This window comes from Phyllostomus discolor, chromosome 10, assembly GCF_004126475.2.
Source record: "Phyllostomus discolor isolate MPI-MPIP mPhyDis1 chromosome 10, mPhyDis1.pri.v3, whole genome shotgun sequence".
Taxonomy (NCBI): domain Eukaryota; kingdom Metazoa; phylum Chordata; class Mammalia; order Chiroptera; family Phyllostomidae; genus Phyllostomus; species Phyllostomus discolor.
The window spans coordinates 95,334,371-95,350,035 of record NC_040912.2 but is presented as its reverse complement, the minus strand read 5'-3'; the positions used below and the strand labels follow the sequence as shown (position 1 = coordinate 95,350,035).

Below are 15,665 nucleotides of genomic sequence, written 5' to 3'. Positions count from 1 at the left end.
CTCTCAGACGCACTCGGCAGCTAAGCGGAAGGTGCAGATCCACGACCCACGCCCCGCGAAGCCCCAGCTGGCGTTGGTGTACGTGGAGTATTTGCTGACCCACCCGAAGAACCGAGAGTCCCTGCTCTCCGCTCCCCGGAAGAAGCTGAACCAGCTTCTGAAAGCACTTGACACGTCAAAGGTAACTTGATAGAGCAGATACGGACACCCTAAAGGTTAGTGACCTTACGTGATAGTGGGAGGGATAAAGTGAGGTCTGAATTTTTCATGTTCATCGCGAAAGTTCTCCCAGCTGGAAAGGCGTGGAGAGCTATCTAGTCTTCTCCCTCCATTTGCAGATGAGGACATGAGACTCAGGTGACTAGTAGGTGTAGGCAGTAGGGCTGCCTGTGACTTCTGGGAAGAGTGGGGGAGTGTCCCTGGCACAAGCGGCGTTTCCTCCTATGACGTGCTACAGGGATGTCCCCTCCCTGCACGGCACCACGAGCAGACACCGCACTGCTCCTGGGAGGCTCACGGTCAGGAGTCCAGGCTGGAGGGTCCTCTCCTTTTCCCGAGCTGGCTGGTCTGTCCCGACAGGGCTGTCTGTGCCCCTCACTAGGGCAGGTTGGAATCTGTCCCGGGGGAAAAGCTTCAACGTGTGTGTTCCTCAGGCTCTTGAAGCAAGAACTAAAAGGTGATTCTCTTGTCCCTCAGTGGGGAGAGTCTGCGGGGGCCGAAGGAGGGAGACTGTGCATCTCTCATGAAGCCTCGCTGTGCTGCAGAATCACCCCTGCGGCTTGGCCTCCCTCTCCTCGTGCAGCTGGGTGCCACTGCTCCCCACTGCCCTCGCCCGCACATGGGGTGGCGGTGCCTTGTCAGTGGGAATGTGGCCGCAGGTGTTTCGTTTTACAGGTGGATCTGGAATCGATTCTGCAGTCACCTGGTGGGAAAGCCGAGTACTTCACCGAAGCAGCCGCCCTGCAAGCCTTCAGCCTGCACTGTCGTCTGAGCATCCACCTCCAGCACAGGGTGCGTCCGTCTCCACCCCCTTCCCGGTGCCACATCGGTTCCCTTACTAAGTCGCCTTTCTGTTGTTGGACAGTTCTGCTCAGAAGGAAAAGTGTACCTGTCCGTTCTGGAAGACACTGGGTTTTGGTTGGAGAGCAAAGTTTTATCTTTTATTCAAGATCAAGAGGAGGAATATCTGAAGCGTCACAGGGTTGTTTATCAGCAGATTATCCAGGTTAGAATTTTTTTTATCCTTACCTGAAGACATGCTTAATGATTTTAGAGAGGGGGGGAGGGAGGGAAAGAGACAGGGAGGGAAACATCGACAGGCTGCCTCTCACACACACCCTGGCCTGGGACTGAACCTGCCACCTAGCCGTGTGCCCTGACCAGGAATCAAACCTATGACCTTTCAGTTCACAGGACAATGCTTCAACCAACTGAACCACACCTGCCAGGGCTCTAGGGTAGAATTCTGTAGAGCACAGAGACCTTCTTCCTTATAGGGTTTGTCAGGTGTTTCAAGACTTTACTTTCTGTTTTAAAGTCATAACTTCAGGCGGTGATGTTGCTCTTAATACTTACAGTGGCATCTGATTATCAGTTTACCCTTTCCAAAGCATAAACTGCGTAATTTCAGTGTAGCTTTATACATTGCCTGTGATAGGTGCTTGGGGTTTCTGGAATTACAGCCCATCAGCCTTGGCTGGTGAGTTACGTCCACGCATCTGTCTCTCTTACAGACCTACCTGACTGTGGGCAAAGATGTCATTATGGTCGGCCTCGGGGACTGCAAGTTTCAGATACAGCTTTTACACTGGAGTCTTAGAATCATGCACACAGGTACGCATCCTTTCTTAAAGGATCACAGGACAGTGAACAGTCAAGACCAGTCCCTCTCCCTCCCTCGCTCTGCTGGTCATGACTTGCTTTCAGGTGACAAGTAGGTGGTGTGCACTAGCTCACACCAAGGACTTACAGGCCGACCCAGCAGGGAGTTTGAAGTTGTGCATGGCATCAGACGTCAGTAAGCCCAGAGTTTCTGATAAGGTCTTGGGGCTTTGCTCACTGGGTTTGCTGACTATCGGGTGAGTTGGCCATGTGTGGGCTCCGGCACTGGCCACCAAGCCCTCTGCCCCTCCCTGCACTCAGAGGCAAAGATCACAGAACGGTGCTATGAATCAGGTTGTTTGATGCCCCCCAGGAGCAATGGGAAGTTGCTGTTACCCCAAGGATGGGGCCACTTCTAGGCACTAATACCCCAGTGCCACACTGGCCACGCACTTGGTACTAAGTGAAATATCTTCAGTGAGAGAGGGAGGGGCTGGACACCTGGGCCCAGGCCCCATGGTGGTCTGCATCACCCATCTGTGGACCCCAGGTCGCATTCTCACCACCCCCATTACGTGACAGCAGGAAGAGTGGGTCTGTGGTCACAGTCAGGTTCAGAGGAGTGCTGCTGGGCCGTGACCCCCCACCCAGCCCAGCCCTGGGCAGCCACGCCCTGTGCAGTGCTGGTTCTGAGCTGTGGTCACTGTACATCCTGCTGCTGCGCCTGCTCCCCTCAGAGATGCGCAGAAACTAGAGAATTGGCTGAGTTCTCAGAAGCCAAGGTGTTTGCAAGAAGAGATGGAAAGTGAGATTAGCATGTAGCAAACAACGTTGTGTTTAGGAAATTAGACTTAGGGTGTCTGCAGTGGCTTGGCTGACGTTGGCCACTTGCAGTCACGGTCGCGTCCCACAGACCTGGGTCTTTATCCTCATGCCTCCGCCACCGAGGGTGGTGCCCCGGCTGCAGGGCTGCGCCGCGGTTCTGAGTGCGCTGCCCTGAATGAGCCTGTGACTGCAGGTCACGCGTCATTGTTTAAAATATCCACGGTTACAGACTACATGGCAAGTAGAACAGACAGTGCTGCTTTTAAAGTGTGGTTTCTTTGTTTAACTCTTTATAACTCCTACTTTCTATTATGAAAATAGCATTTTCAACTTAAGGTTAATTATTGAAACACTACAAATAATTTGCATTTTTTTAAACTTTACTTTTCACTTAGGAATTATTTTCTCCCCAGGCTAAATCTATTTTTAATATTTATAAAACTTACTTTCCTGAACAGCTAACTAGAATTTTAGGTCGTTGGTGTTGCCGGTTCCATCACACAGAGGTACCAGTTTTCGGGCAAGGCCCTAAGCCAGCAGTCCTCACCTGGGGTCCCCAAGAAGTTTTAGAGCATGAAACATCTGGCTGTTGAGCTGGGCACTGACCTCTCGTCCCTTAGACTGTCAAGTAAGAAACGACAGCCAACACAACAATAGCCGTCTGGTGTGAATGAATCAAAATTATACCTTTTTTATTTGTCAGATAAGCAAAAAGTGTATTGTTTGGTGTGCTGCAGAGTGTTAGTCATTAGTCTGTGTGCCGGGAGGTGGGAAGGTTGAGAACCGCTGCCCCTAGGCTACTGCCGCGGCCTTGAGCAAACTGCAGTGACTCTGTACTTGTGCAAAGGTTTGTGTCTGCCAGGGTTTCCCAGGGAGAAGCACTGTGGTCATCACTGTAGTGCCACCACAGATGGGATTGTGCTGAGCCGTGTAGCACTTCCGACCCAGAGTCCGCTGCTCACTGGACTAATGACACATTTTAATTAAAAACCCAGTCACCGCATGTTATTAACAGTGAAGCACAGCCTTTTCCAGGCTGAAGGGTGCAAATCCCAGAAGAGATGGCCTTGGAAGCCAGTCTCCAACAGGGATGGCCGTGGGGACAGCGACTTGGGCCGACTGTTGGATGGGCTGTGTGACAGCACTGAGGAGTGACAGTCCTCGCAAAAATAGCGCAGGTGGAAAGGAAGGTGACCTTTCTAATAAAAGAGCCAGCAAATACAGGGCTTGGTCTGAGGTGGAAAAGTCAGGGCAGGCTGACAATAGCCAGGGCCCCTGTGTGGGGCTGGGGGAGGGGCCGGGGGACCAGGAGGGCCTGCCTTGGCCTGCTGGGGACCCGGAGCGGCGTGCAGGCTCAGGCTCACAGGCGTGTCGTCCGCTCGCAGCCCGCCAAGCGGTGGCCTGTGAGCCTGCTCGCTCCAGGGAAGCAGGAACCTGGTCTGTCCTGTCTTTTCCACGGGTGTGAACCCCCGTGTGCCTCCAGGAGTTTGTCATGTTACTAAAGCACTGTCTGTGTGTATGGTTCCAGGGCACACGCTGCTTGGACATCATGAAATCGACTTGAACTAAAATTTTCAGCTTCTAAGTAAGGTTTTTGTCAGTAACTGAAGGTGCCGGTGAAGTGTGTGGTGCCCCCCGTGCCCTGCGGCTGCTGTGGCTCTCCTGTTGCCAGGGGCCTGCACTCCCCACGCTGGCCGCTCCCAAGCTGTTGGCCCCTCCTGTCAGGGGCTCGGCGTCCCCTCTGCCTGCTCCTCTGAGGAGCAGTGTGTGGGACTGACTGCTCCTCAGCTGCGCCCACCACCTGTGTGGGCGGTGTGTGCCCTCTGGCCACCTTTTAAATAGTCAAAATGACTAGTTTCTTAAAAGTTTCTGCTATATTTGCAAAGACTTTAGAAACTTGATGGATTCTGGTGGTGCCAGAGAGTTCTTGAAGAGTAAATGCCACTGGAACACAGCTCTTTATGTTATTTACTTGAGCACGTAAACTTGGGTTTGGGTTTAGCTTCTCGCCTGTCTCGAGGGAGCTTACGCCATCCAAAGTGGGGGTGAGTAGAAGATCTCTAGGAGGAGTGTAGGGTTGGACTCACACACGGACAACCTTGTCCCAGATTAACCTAGCACCGTGCGGGTGGGGTTCGGGAGAGGGAGGTGACCAGCACACTGCAGAGCAGGTTAGAAGTGGAGCGGAGTCGGCCTGTGCGGCTGTCAGAGCGCGTTTCCAAAGCCCCCGGGCAGTCGTCCAGGCTGGGGCTGAAGAGCCGGCGCTGATTCGGTGTCGCTGTTGCGTGAGAAATAAGACACCTTCTCAAATCCGGAATCTGAGGCACCCCATGTCCACCTGTGCCATGAGCCCGGTTCTCAGTGCGAGAGTCAGAGGCACTGCTATCAAAGCTATTGGTTTTGTATCAGAAGGAACAGGTTTTATTTATGTTAAAATTTATATTAATCTGTTCAACCTGGTATTGGCTTCCAGTAACTACCTCTTTAAAGTTAGCTTAATACACATACGTTAAGTGGAAATGTGTAATAATGTCAACTGAGTTCCATGATGAGGTAGCTGACTTTTCCAATTTTCTTTCTAGTGAAAGGATTCTTTTATGTGTCGTTACTCCTTGGCATTCTGAAAGAGATAACTGGAAGTTCCTTGAAGCAGAAAACAGATTCCGACGAAGTGGGAACGCTGTTTGATATGGTCCAGAAGGTCTTTCAGAAAATGCTGGAGTGTATGGCCTGGAGCTTCAGGAAGCAGCCGGAAGAAGGCCTGCGGGTACTCACTGCCTCACAGGGCGGTCGTTGGATGTCTGGGGGACGTGCTCAGCTGACGGGTGGGGCACCTGGAGTGGGCCTGCCCACCTGCAGGCTGTCGGCACTCGCTATGTCCTTGGGCTGTCGGGTGAGGGGCAGCACAGTGTAGGGGATCGCCACCAGGTGCCAGCCTGCAGGTGTGCTTGCCAACCTGCACAGCATGGCACGCTGGCCTGTGACATGCTAATATCTGCACCTGGGCGGGAGGTGGGGGTGGGCCAGGAGCCCAGGTTTGACTGTCAGGCGTTCCTGCATGGAGGTCACGGGACAACAGGGAGAGCGCCCCCTCCCAGCGGGGCAGGAGGCAGACACTGAGCTGCAGAAGGCTCCTGAGTACTCAGTTGTTGTGTCACAGTTTTCCAAATGTGACATGTTTTTGAGAAGGCTAATTTTGATGACTGTAGATGACAAGACTTTCCCTGATGAAATGCTAATGTTTGCCCTAGCTCACCCTCCCCTCCTGTGCTAATAAGCTCCTCTGGTGGGGCACGAGGCACAGTGCGGGCGGGACCTCGGCTCCCTTTGCTGGCTGGGGGCCGAGTGACCCGGGCGCCAGGTTTGCTTGGCTCCTTGGACCGTCTTGTCATTGGAGAGGCCATTGCTTTCAGGTAGTGGTTAAAAACAGCAGTGAGCTGCCCTTTCTTTAATGAAGGTTTTTTTAAGTGCCCAGATGGGAGGAGGTTTATGAAATGTTGAAGTTTCCGTTTTATTCTGTTCTTCGCTGACAGAGGTAATTGAAGGTTAGTGGACGTGGTTTTCCTGGCCCCGTCCGTGTCTGGGTCGGCCTGACATGTCTGTTTCTGACGAGAAGGCCCGCGTGTCTGGTCTGTCTGCGCGGCTCGGCTGGGCCCGGCCCTTCGAGTTCTCGCAGGTCTGTCAGCGCTGGCTGAGCAGCGGCGTCAGGGATGCTCCTTCACCTTTGCTGTCTGCCCCGATCGGCAGCTTTTGTTCTTGGGGGTGTTGCCTCCACTTTGGGGGAAACAGTGGTGGGCAGCGGTTGTGAGTGGGCGTCCACCCCGTCTGCCGTCTCCCGGCCGTGGTGCTTAGCCATGTGAGTCAGCAGCAGGAAGGGGCAGCGGCAAAGGGCAGGTGGATGAGCGACCCCTGCCCCGGGGGAGGGCGGCCGGCGAGTCTCCTGCTCCAGGGCTGCTGCTCACCGCCCGCTGCTGGTGTGTCTCTCGCAGCTCCTCTACTCCGTCCAGACGCCTCTGCTCGAGTTCATAACAGCGGTGCAGTCCTGGCACGCGGACACGCCCGTTCACCACGGCGTGCTCTCCACCCTGATGGCTGCCTCTGTCGTCGAGATAAGTCACCGGCTGCGAAAGGTGAGGTTCGTGGTCCCGAATCTGCTGTGTGTCTTGTTGACTATACCAGGTGCTCTTTTCTGCCAGTAGTGCCTTTTGTGTTTTAACAAGTATTTGAAGAACTCAGTCTAGTGGGGGCTGTGCTTCTCCAGCCGCTGGACCTCACCGGTAGTCTGTACTTTAGAGTCATGTGACTAGGAATGTAAGCAAGGGATGTCCTCATTCTTGATTAAAACCAAACGAGTCCTTTGTGAACATTTCTTTTTGCCATGGTTAGAGATTTAAGTGAGCGAATAACATTTCTTAAGATTCCTCTCTGCTGAGGAGGTGACCGTCGTGGAGTGTGGTGAGCAGGTGCAGGGCTCCTGACACGTGGCTGGGGTCACGCATGCGTGCCCCTGCGTCGTGGTGGCATGCATGTCACTTCTCTTCCCTGAGCACAGGAGACCCGAGCTCCGAAGGCAGCTGGACACGTAATGTGTTCGTTCCTCCTCCAGCGCACTGGCTCCTTTCCTCGCAGTAGCCTGTTCTATGGATCAGCCCACCGGGCGCTGTAAAATCATCACGATCAGGCTGACAACTGAACTCGGAACAGGAAGTGCTGCTTTTCCCTGGGGGGTGGGGGGTGCGTTGAGGGAGGCATGAAACGGGCTGAGGACGCAGGTTTCCTTGGCAACAGGAGGCGGGACCTGGCGGGACTGCCCCGACAGATACAAACGTAGATGTGCGTTATGTCGGTTTTGTGTTGTAGAATCACGGATAAGAGAAGTTAACTGAATTTTAGATCATCAGTAGAATTTAAGTCCCTCCTTAGAACTTGAAGGGAGGTCATTTGTTTTAAGAAAGTAATTGCTCGATTATACATAGAATAAGGACTGGAACTTACTTCCTCCAGTGCTAAGCAGTCACAATGGTAAATAAATCAACGATGGCCCATGGGCTGAACCTCGCCTGCCCTCTGCTTTTGTGAGTAGTTGTCTTGGAGGACACCCGCCCCATTCTTGACATCTTGTCGGCAGCCACTCTGTGCTGCGAGGGCAGAGTGAGTAAGTGTGAGGGTCAAAGGACACCATATGCCAGCCACTTGAGAGAAGTTTGCTGGGCTCCTGTCGCATGTCCTCACTGATGGTGTCTGGCTGGCTGTCCTTGGTGCAGGTCGGCACTGTGGCTTTTCCCTCTGTGAGTCTGGCAGCTCCGTTGTGAGGTACAGCCACCCCAAGGCTCGAGTCTGCCCGAGGGTGGACCTCTGGGTGGCGCTGCAGCACGGGAGGGCCCCACAGAGGAGACTCGGGGGGCCCGTCGGGAGTACCGACTGGTCGGTGCGTGAGAGGGGCTCGTTCCCCGAGGCAGGCAGAGGCGGTGGTGGGCCGTGGGAGGGCCACGCTTCATGTGGGGTTCGTCACCGACAATGGGCGGCCTTGAACTCACACGGTGCTGACAGAGGACAGAGGCCTGGCTGGGCCCGTCAGGGTGCAGACCAGCAGTCCTCACTGCCCCTCCAGGGGACACTGGCTGCGTCTGCCCCGTTCTCATTTTCACAGCCAGGGAGGGAGCTGTCACTCAGGACCCTGTGGGCTGCTGGGCTTCCCTACAGCCAGGGGTTCTCCTGTTCAAAATGTGGGTAAGTTCAAAATGGGGAAAACCAGGTCTGGGCTGACAGGACGAATTGAATTTGTTTAGCATATATAAGACATTGTCTACGGAAGGCGACAGAAATCTTGTTGAGTGACGTTGTCTTTTCTACTTGCTCTAACTAAGTAAGACACCCTGTGTGTAGTAATAGGTTAATCAAAGTTATTCTAGAAATTTCAACAGTTAGTGAAGTCATTCTTTTGAGTTTCAGGAAAGCTTTTCTCAAGTGTTGAAGAAAATCCAAAGCTATGTAAAATAAGTTGTCTCAGTCTGTCAATAAATTATTGATTTGAAATTACTTTTTTTTAGGTTTCTGATGTAGAAGAGCTCACCCCCCCAGAGTGTCTTTCAGATCTGCCCCCGTTTTCAAGGTGTTTAATAGGAATAATCATAAAATCTCCAAATGTGGTCAGGTAATAACTTTTTACTATCCTGATACTCCTGTTGTAGCTGCAAACACTCAGAGTTTTCTCCATTCCTCTTACAGAATTTCTCAGAGCTGTGGTTTTTTTCTGTGACAGAACATTCCACAGAATAATCTCTCCTTTTATCAGTGAATAAAAATATTTACATTATGCTTATAGAGCCTTTCTGGGGCTGTGTAAATGTATATAAAGTAGAACTTTTCTAATTTTCTGTAAAATATAGTCACCCAAATAATCTCTGGTTATGCTTCTCGTAACTAAACTCCAGTGAGAGGGAAACATTTAAAGTGTTCACGCGGTAAAACACCTCTTACTGTGTGAGCTCCCAGAACGTGACCAGGTCAGACACCAGTCTGGCTTTCATTCGACACACAGCTTGCATACTCCTCTGCAGCCCATGTGTCACTGGCCTGAAGTCCTAGGCTTGTGATGTATTGTACAGGACTGATGATTTAAAGAAAGAGTAGTCTTGCAGATACCTGGTACTGGTGAGATTTAATGGCAGGTAAGTTCAGTGGAAGGTTTAAAAAGCATCATTTGAGCAGCTGTGAATTATCTTTCAGTAACATTAAGTTTTGGTTGTGTGTGTTGTGAGTCGCTTGCTTCACCTGACCAGAAGTCCCGTTCCGATTTGAGTGTCTCACCTGTGTGGTTTGGCATGCTTACGTGAGAAGTGTGGGCACTGGGATTCACAGCGGTTGATGAATCTGACCTGCATTTGTCTTTCTGTAAAGTGTTTGAATGTATACTCGTGAGTAATTTCAGATGTGTATTTTTTGCAGGTCATTTTTAGATGAGTTGAAGGCATGTGTTACTACTGACGATATCGAAGGAATTGTGTGTCTCACAGCTGTCGTGCATATTATTTTGGTTATTAATAAAGGTTGGTTAAATTTCTCTTACGTTGCCTGGGCTGTGGCTGGGTCTCCCTCAGTCAGACCTGGTAGGGACATCCGGACCCTCGGCTCACGCGTGTTGCGTGGGCCCCTGCTCTCTCACTGGTCTGTGTGGCTCCCTCTGCTTGACCAGCTCACCAGCCAGTGACCCACTGGCCTGAGCTTCTCACTGCTCCTCTGTCACCTTCCCACACGGGACCCATTACGTGTCCCTCCTGTGCCTCAGAATTGATTTTTTCTGTGCACTTGTCGTTTATTACCTATGTTTAAAGATCTGAATGCATTTTTGCTAGTGATGGTATGTGTTGGTGTTAATATTTACTGTATCTGCTGATTAGCCGTACCCTTGCCTGTTGTGAATATCCTGGCCAGTTGAAATCGTGCCGGGGAAGTGCCTGGAGAGGCCTGCCAACCCCTTTCCTCAGCAAACAACACAGTAATGCCCTACAGATGGATCACTGTGCCTATGTTTCTGTTCAGTTCCAATAACGTTGAAATCATTTTCTAAGATAATGTGTCACACATAGAGTGCTGCTGTTAGACACACAGAAACAGGCTCTCCCCAAACGCCTAAAACATCTCTGTCTGCAGTCTTACAACAACACTTTGTAGCTGGTTTGCCTGGGGCAGGCCTCAGAAAAGCCTCCCCACGGTGATTGTCGCCGTGGAGATCTGTGGGGATCTGGAGACCGGCAACTCGGGGGGGTGGGGGGCGGGGGGGAGTGTGGATGGAGAGTGGGTTACCGGTGAGCACCTGGTATTTAATAGGCATTTAAATATTGGGTTGGCCAAAAATACATTTTTTTTCCGTAGAATATAAGGCACATATTAAATGTTCACCAATAACTTCATTGATTTGGATATTTTGAGTGTGTCGGCTGTCTCCCATGTGGTAGAACGTTGATTGTTCTCAGTTACTGTCTCGATTTGATCGCTGTCAGCTTCAACTGGTCTACCTGACTGTGGAAGCATCGTCCAGTGAGGAATCTGCACAAAACCTCACGAACTGCTTTTGACACGTTCGATCAGTCACAGCACTTTCTTCATACACTGCACAAATTGTTTTTTGTGTATCAGTTTTGTTTTTACCTTTCTTGAAGTAATAAAGCATAATATGCCAAAACGTTGCATATTTATTCCATCTTCAATATTAAAATGGCTGCACAAAAATTGCCAATTTTGATAAGTTCTTTTTGTAATGCATGCTGAAACAAAATTGTTTTGCATGAAGTTAAAGACAACTAAGTGCTACTAAAGCCATCCTACGGAAAATACCAAACAAACTTTGCAGCCAGCCCAATATTTGCCTGCCAGGTGGTGACGGCACTGTGGTGGCTGTCGCTCCGATGGAGGCACGGGTGAGTGTGCACTTGCTGATGGGCAGACTCGGGGTGCGTTCATCGGAGCTCTGCCCCAGGGCTTCGAGGGGCTTCGTTAGCGCTTGGCCCTCCCTTCCCTGGGAGGGGACCGTTGCCGTCCATGCTCGGTGAGGGGTCAGCCCGAGGCACAGACCTCTGTCAGACTGGACTGTGCTTGTTTCGGTGGCAGAGAGGTGTACCTTGTGTGGTCGCGCTAAAACCATGTTTCTGCCCTTAATACAGGTAAACATAAAAGTCCAAAAGTGAGGGAGGTTGCAGCCACTGTTCACAGAAAACTAAAGAAGTTCATGGAGATAACCTTGGAGGAGGACAGCATGGAAAGGTAAATCGCCTGTCATGCCGCAGGGTGACGATCCTTTAAGAGCTCGTTGTTCTGTGGGCACGTTTACCACATGTGCTCACTTCGCTGCTTACAGCCAGAGAGGCCCTGAGGCCCCGGGAGGACTCACTGGGCATCCTGTCCCCAGGGGCAGGGAGCTGGGGGAGCCAGCGCTGGAGCCCTCTGCCACATCCTGCTCAGGTCAGGGAGCTGCCAGCTGGACAGCACCCCCTGAGGTCTTGTGGGGGCAGTGGCCCCTGGGAACTTGGCAGGGGACCCACATGCTCCACAGGGATCAGGCCAGGAAGAGAAAACCCCACTGTCCAGGCTGAGCACCGTGCCTCAAGGAAGCCTTGAGCTGGGCACCGGAGTGGGGCATTGGGGTCTCCTTCGCTGTGAGCTAAGGAAGCGTGTTCAGTTTTATACTTCATCCTAAAAACTACCGAGTATTTTGCAACTGTATACGTGAAGGAGAAACCCAAAGACTGGAGCTTTCATGAAATTGTTTTATTTCTAGACAATGTAGTGAAAAGGGAAGTGGCCCTCTGATTTGGGGAAAACTGAGGAGCATTTGTGTATTTCAGGAAGCACATGGCAGCGTAAACATCTTCACCGGGCACAGATGCTGACTGTGGCGGTCAGAGTCGCCCGCTGTGGAAATGACAAGTTACCGTCACAGGGCGTCAGTCTCAGAAGTCCAGGCACTGCCAAGGATTTCTGTGGTAGCAGTGACATTTGCAAGGACAGTGTTGGGGGTGCAGAGCGGTGTGTCCTGTTCTGAAGATGCGAGGAAGGGGGGATCTCTGCTCCTTGCTAGGAACCTCTTCCATTTCCACCTGTGCAGTGTCAAGGCGATCGCTTGAGTGTGTTAGTTACTGACACATGGAGAGGAAAAAGGCCTCAGAAGTTCAAAACTCACACCACTTAACACTCGGGAAGGAAAAGGATTTTAACGGAATTTAAGTACGGGCTGCGTAATGGTGTTTGCCCCATTGTTTCAACAACTGTGTGGCTAAGCTGATGCACGGGTGGAAAGAAAAAGTTCTTCCCTTTAAAGAGGACACATCCAAGAAGATGAATAGGTAGGGACCGTGGAACACTGGCTTCTCTCTTAAATGTGCAAGAAGCACATTGGAAAATCCAGTGTCCAAAATCAACCTGATGGGAGATGAACCCTAAGATTTAAGACTGTATTTTTGGAATGCTGACTCCTGCTGGAGGAAAGATGTGAAGGCAGCACCTCGAAGTCTTGGGGACCCCTGGGTCCCTCAGTACTGCAGGCTCCAGAGCAGACACCAGCTCTTTCTTAGTGTGCAGACTTGCCTTCTCCGCAGCAGGGCTGGCGTTTGGTCAGCTGGTCTGCGGGGCACCGAGTGCAGCCACTGCTACCGCCCTGGACCGCCTCACCAGCATGGCGCCCCATGAACCGGACGTGTTTTCTCAGGGGCGCCGTGCGGGTGCCAGCGTCGAGCCTGTGCGCCGCTTCTGTCAGGGGTTTGTGAGTAGCAGTGGGGTCACGACCAGAGACTGTAGAAGTAGAAGTGTTCTCGAGGGTCGTGTCGCCCTGTGAATGTCTCTCACGGGGCCCGTGAGCCGTACCCGTGTTGCGGGCACTCGCCACTGTCGCTCGCTTGTGTGCAGCCCCAGCCTTGGTCTGTCCCTCCGCCTGGAGGGAGGCAGCGCTCCCTGACCGAGCCAGCTCTTGCTGCTGTCGAGTGCGGGTGCACAGTACGGCGTCACCCTGCTGTCTGCAGTTTCAGTAGTCTTTTTATTTTTATGGGTTTGGGGCCGGCTGCTTTTCACGGCTCATTCAGATGCTCATCTGTCGTCACCAGGCATGCACGCCACGTAAGTGAGGGTGCTTCTCTGTCAGTACGCTGGTCGTTGTTCTCCCTGTGTCCCCCGTGGCCGTGGCCGTGGTTGTGTGGGTGCTGTCAGCACAGGAGCACAGCCTGCTGTGGGCCCGGGGCGGCGTGTGGAGACCGGCTTCTGGCCTGTGTGTAGAGACAGTTAGACTCAGTGGGTGAACACGTCACCAAGTCCAAATGTCTTGTCACACACGAGAGGAAGCTGGCCCTGGGTTGAATTTGTCTGAGGTTTGCCCATTCCAGCTCTAACATCTCATTCGTTTTGTCCTTTAGTAATACTCATTTCTTTGGTGGACATATTACATTCCACGCAGGTAATAGGAGCACGAATAAATATAGGAATAGCTGAATGTTTTTAGTCTGAGGCCCTTTGGGTAGTCAGAAGCCTGGGTTTGAACCCACCTCTGCCCTTATCCACAGTTTGGTCTTGGGCCAGTTGGCCCTTGGGCCTTGCCAGCCCAAGGGGCCATGGCACTGGAGGCTTGTGGGGGTGGCTCAAAGCCAGTCTGGACTCAGGTCAGCTTGGACGGCTCATTGCTCTGTAGTTCACAGCACTTCTGTCAAGGGGACCTAACGTTTTTCCCTTAAGTATTTTCAAGTTTAGGCTCACTTAAAGGAGATAATGGTTTTGGGTAGTTAAAAATAAATCTGAGATCCTGGGGTGTGTGTGACTCCCATGCGTCCTGCTCCTGGGTGTGGCAAAGGGTGTTCCCTCTTGGCCACCAGGGAGCTTGGGTCTGGCTGACACCAGCCCTCATGGACTGCCCTGGTCTCTCTGGGCCCTGAAAAGCTGACCCAGTGGGCGAGGTCTTCTCTGTTGCTGAGACTGCAGGACCAGAGAGTGGTGGGGTCTCTTCAGGGGCAGAGGCCCTGCTTGCTGCTGTGGTGGCATCTTCCCCGTCTCTGCTCCCCCCGAGTGTCCACAGGGCACAAACAAGAACCACCACACACAGGGTGGCCCAGCAGCTAGAGAGGAACAGTCAAAACACCCACTGACACAGGAGCGCTGGGGGCCAGCCCGGCCACTGACAGTGAGTCTTTCAGGAAGAAATCACCTGTAGCCCCAAAAACGTGATCTAGAACTACACCCTTGACTAAAACTGTCACCAGCACACAGGAGAGATGCCACTGTTGAGAACCAGATCGTAGGTGATCTGAGGGATCGCGCCAGAGGAGTATCTCAGAGTTCAGACGAAGTCCGAGAACAGAAAACTCGGTGGGGCAGGCAGGGGAGAGGGGAGTGAGGTGTGTCTGAAGGTCTTGGGACTGAGCCAGGGGGCGAGTGTCCAGGTAAGAGGGGGACCTTGTGGGGAAGGGACGAGCTCATGCTGTGGGTGACAGAGAGGGAAGTGCGTGCGTCGTGGTCGCATTGGCTACGGACCTGAGCAGGGGTGCAGAGCCTCACAGACGAGGGTGGGGCGTGCCGTCGGAAGCACGGCCAGTGAGCCTGCCTCTCATTCGTGCAGAGGGGTCCTGGGGGCCCTGAGCTGCTGGCTGTGGGGACGGTGACGATGCTCCCTTACTGATGGGGCATCCGCTCAGACACAGCCGTCTCCTTCCCCACTTGTGTGCAGGGACAGTCGTGAGACGGTGACAAGTTGCTTCTACCTCCTTTTTAAGTGTGTTCGGTTGCAGATCCATTTTTAGATTTACTTCGTGAAAATGTACGTTTGGATAATTTGGTTACTTATTCCTGTAGCCAACTCTTTCTTTCCTTGTGTTTCAGATTCCTCTACGAATCATCATCAAGAACTCTGGGAGCATTTTTGAATTCATAACAGAGCCAACATCTTTGATTATGTAAAAATAGAGAAAAGGAATTTACAGGAAATGAATGTGTATTTTCCTAGTGTTTTTAATGTTAATACCCCATATAATAGAAAAGGTGGGATTTATTTGGGAAAGGTATGAGTAGGAAGCTCAGACTTTCTTAAATGTTTGCCCAGTGCCTGCAAAATAATATATTTAATGTAAAGGACTCCAGAAACCCATGGTGCAAAGCAAAGGAAAGATGCCTTTCTCACAAACCTGGTGGTTTTAAAAATGATTTATATATATATGTAATATTGCTTGTAAATGGCAATAAAGCAATGATGGTGCCTGTCTGTATAATTTAAAAGTACTAGCCTGAGTTCTTCCCTTTAGGGACAAGGGTTGCATTCTTGGGGAACCGTCTCCTACCAGGAGAAGGTGAAGCGGCCGAGGCCACAGCCATGTAAGGGGAGGCCACATGCAGGGGCCTGGAGCCGCCTCCCTGTGGTTGAGACAGGCCCTGCGGCTACAGACGGGAGCCCTTCAATCTGAGGCTGAACTACTGATATTTTACCTTTTCCTCCTGAGAGTGTCCCGTTGCACCTGCCCAGGTTAGCAGGAAGTCTCCCCATTCACCCC

The 15,665-nt window shown here is 52.0% G+C and overlaps 1 protein-coding gene across 5 annotated transcripts in view; it reads left to right on the top strand.

The window, feature by feature from the left end:
• Positions 1 to 15,393, top strand: part of NCAPG2 (non-SMC condensin II complex subunit G2) — a 51,020-nt gene extending 35,627 nt beyond the window's left edge. For all 5 annotated transcript variants that reach the window (XM_036011085.1, XM_036011086.1, XM_028525911.2 and 2 more), the window contains exons 19-28: positions 8 to 181; positions 895 to 1,011; positions 1,085 to 1,225; positions 1,734 to 1,833; positions 5,229 to 5,413; positions 6,636 to 6,776; positions 8,697 to 8,800; positions 9,595 to 9,695; positions 11,310 to 11,409; positions 15,001 to 15,393. In XM_036011085.1, the coding sequence (XP_035866978.1) occupies positions 8 to 181; positions 895 to 1,011; positions 1,085 to 1,225; positions 1,734 to 1,833; positions 5,229 to 5,413; positions 6,636 to 6,776; positions 8,697 to 8,800; positions 9,595 to 9,695; positions 11,310 to 11,409; positions 15,001 to 15,052 (1,215 nt within the window). In that variant the 3' untranslated portion in view covers positions 15,053 to 15,393. The remainder of the gene's footprint in view (positions 1 to 7; positions 182 to 894; positions 1,012 to 1,084; positions 1,226 to 1,733; positions 1,834 to 5,228; positions 5,414 to 6,635; positions 6,777 to 8,696; positions 8,801 to 9,594; positions 9,696 to 11,309; positions 11,410 to 15,000) is intronic.
• The last annotated feature ends 272 nt before the right edge of the window (positions 15,394 to 15,665 follow it).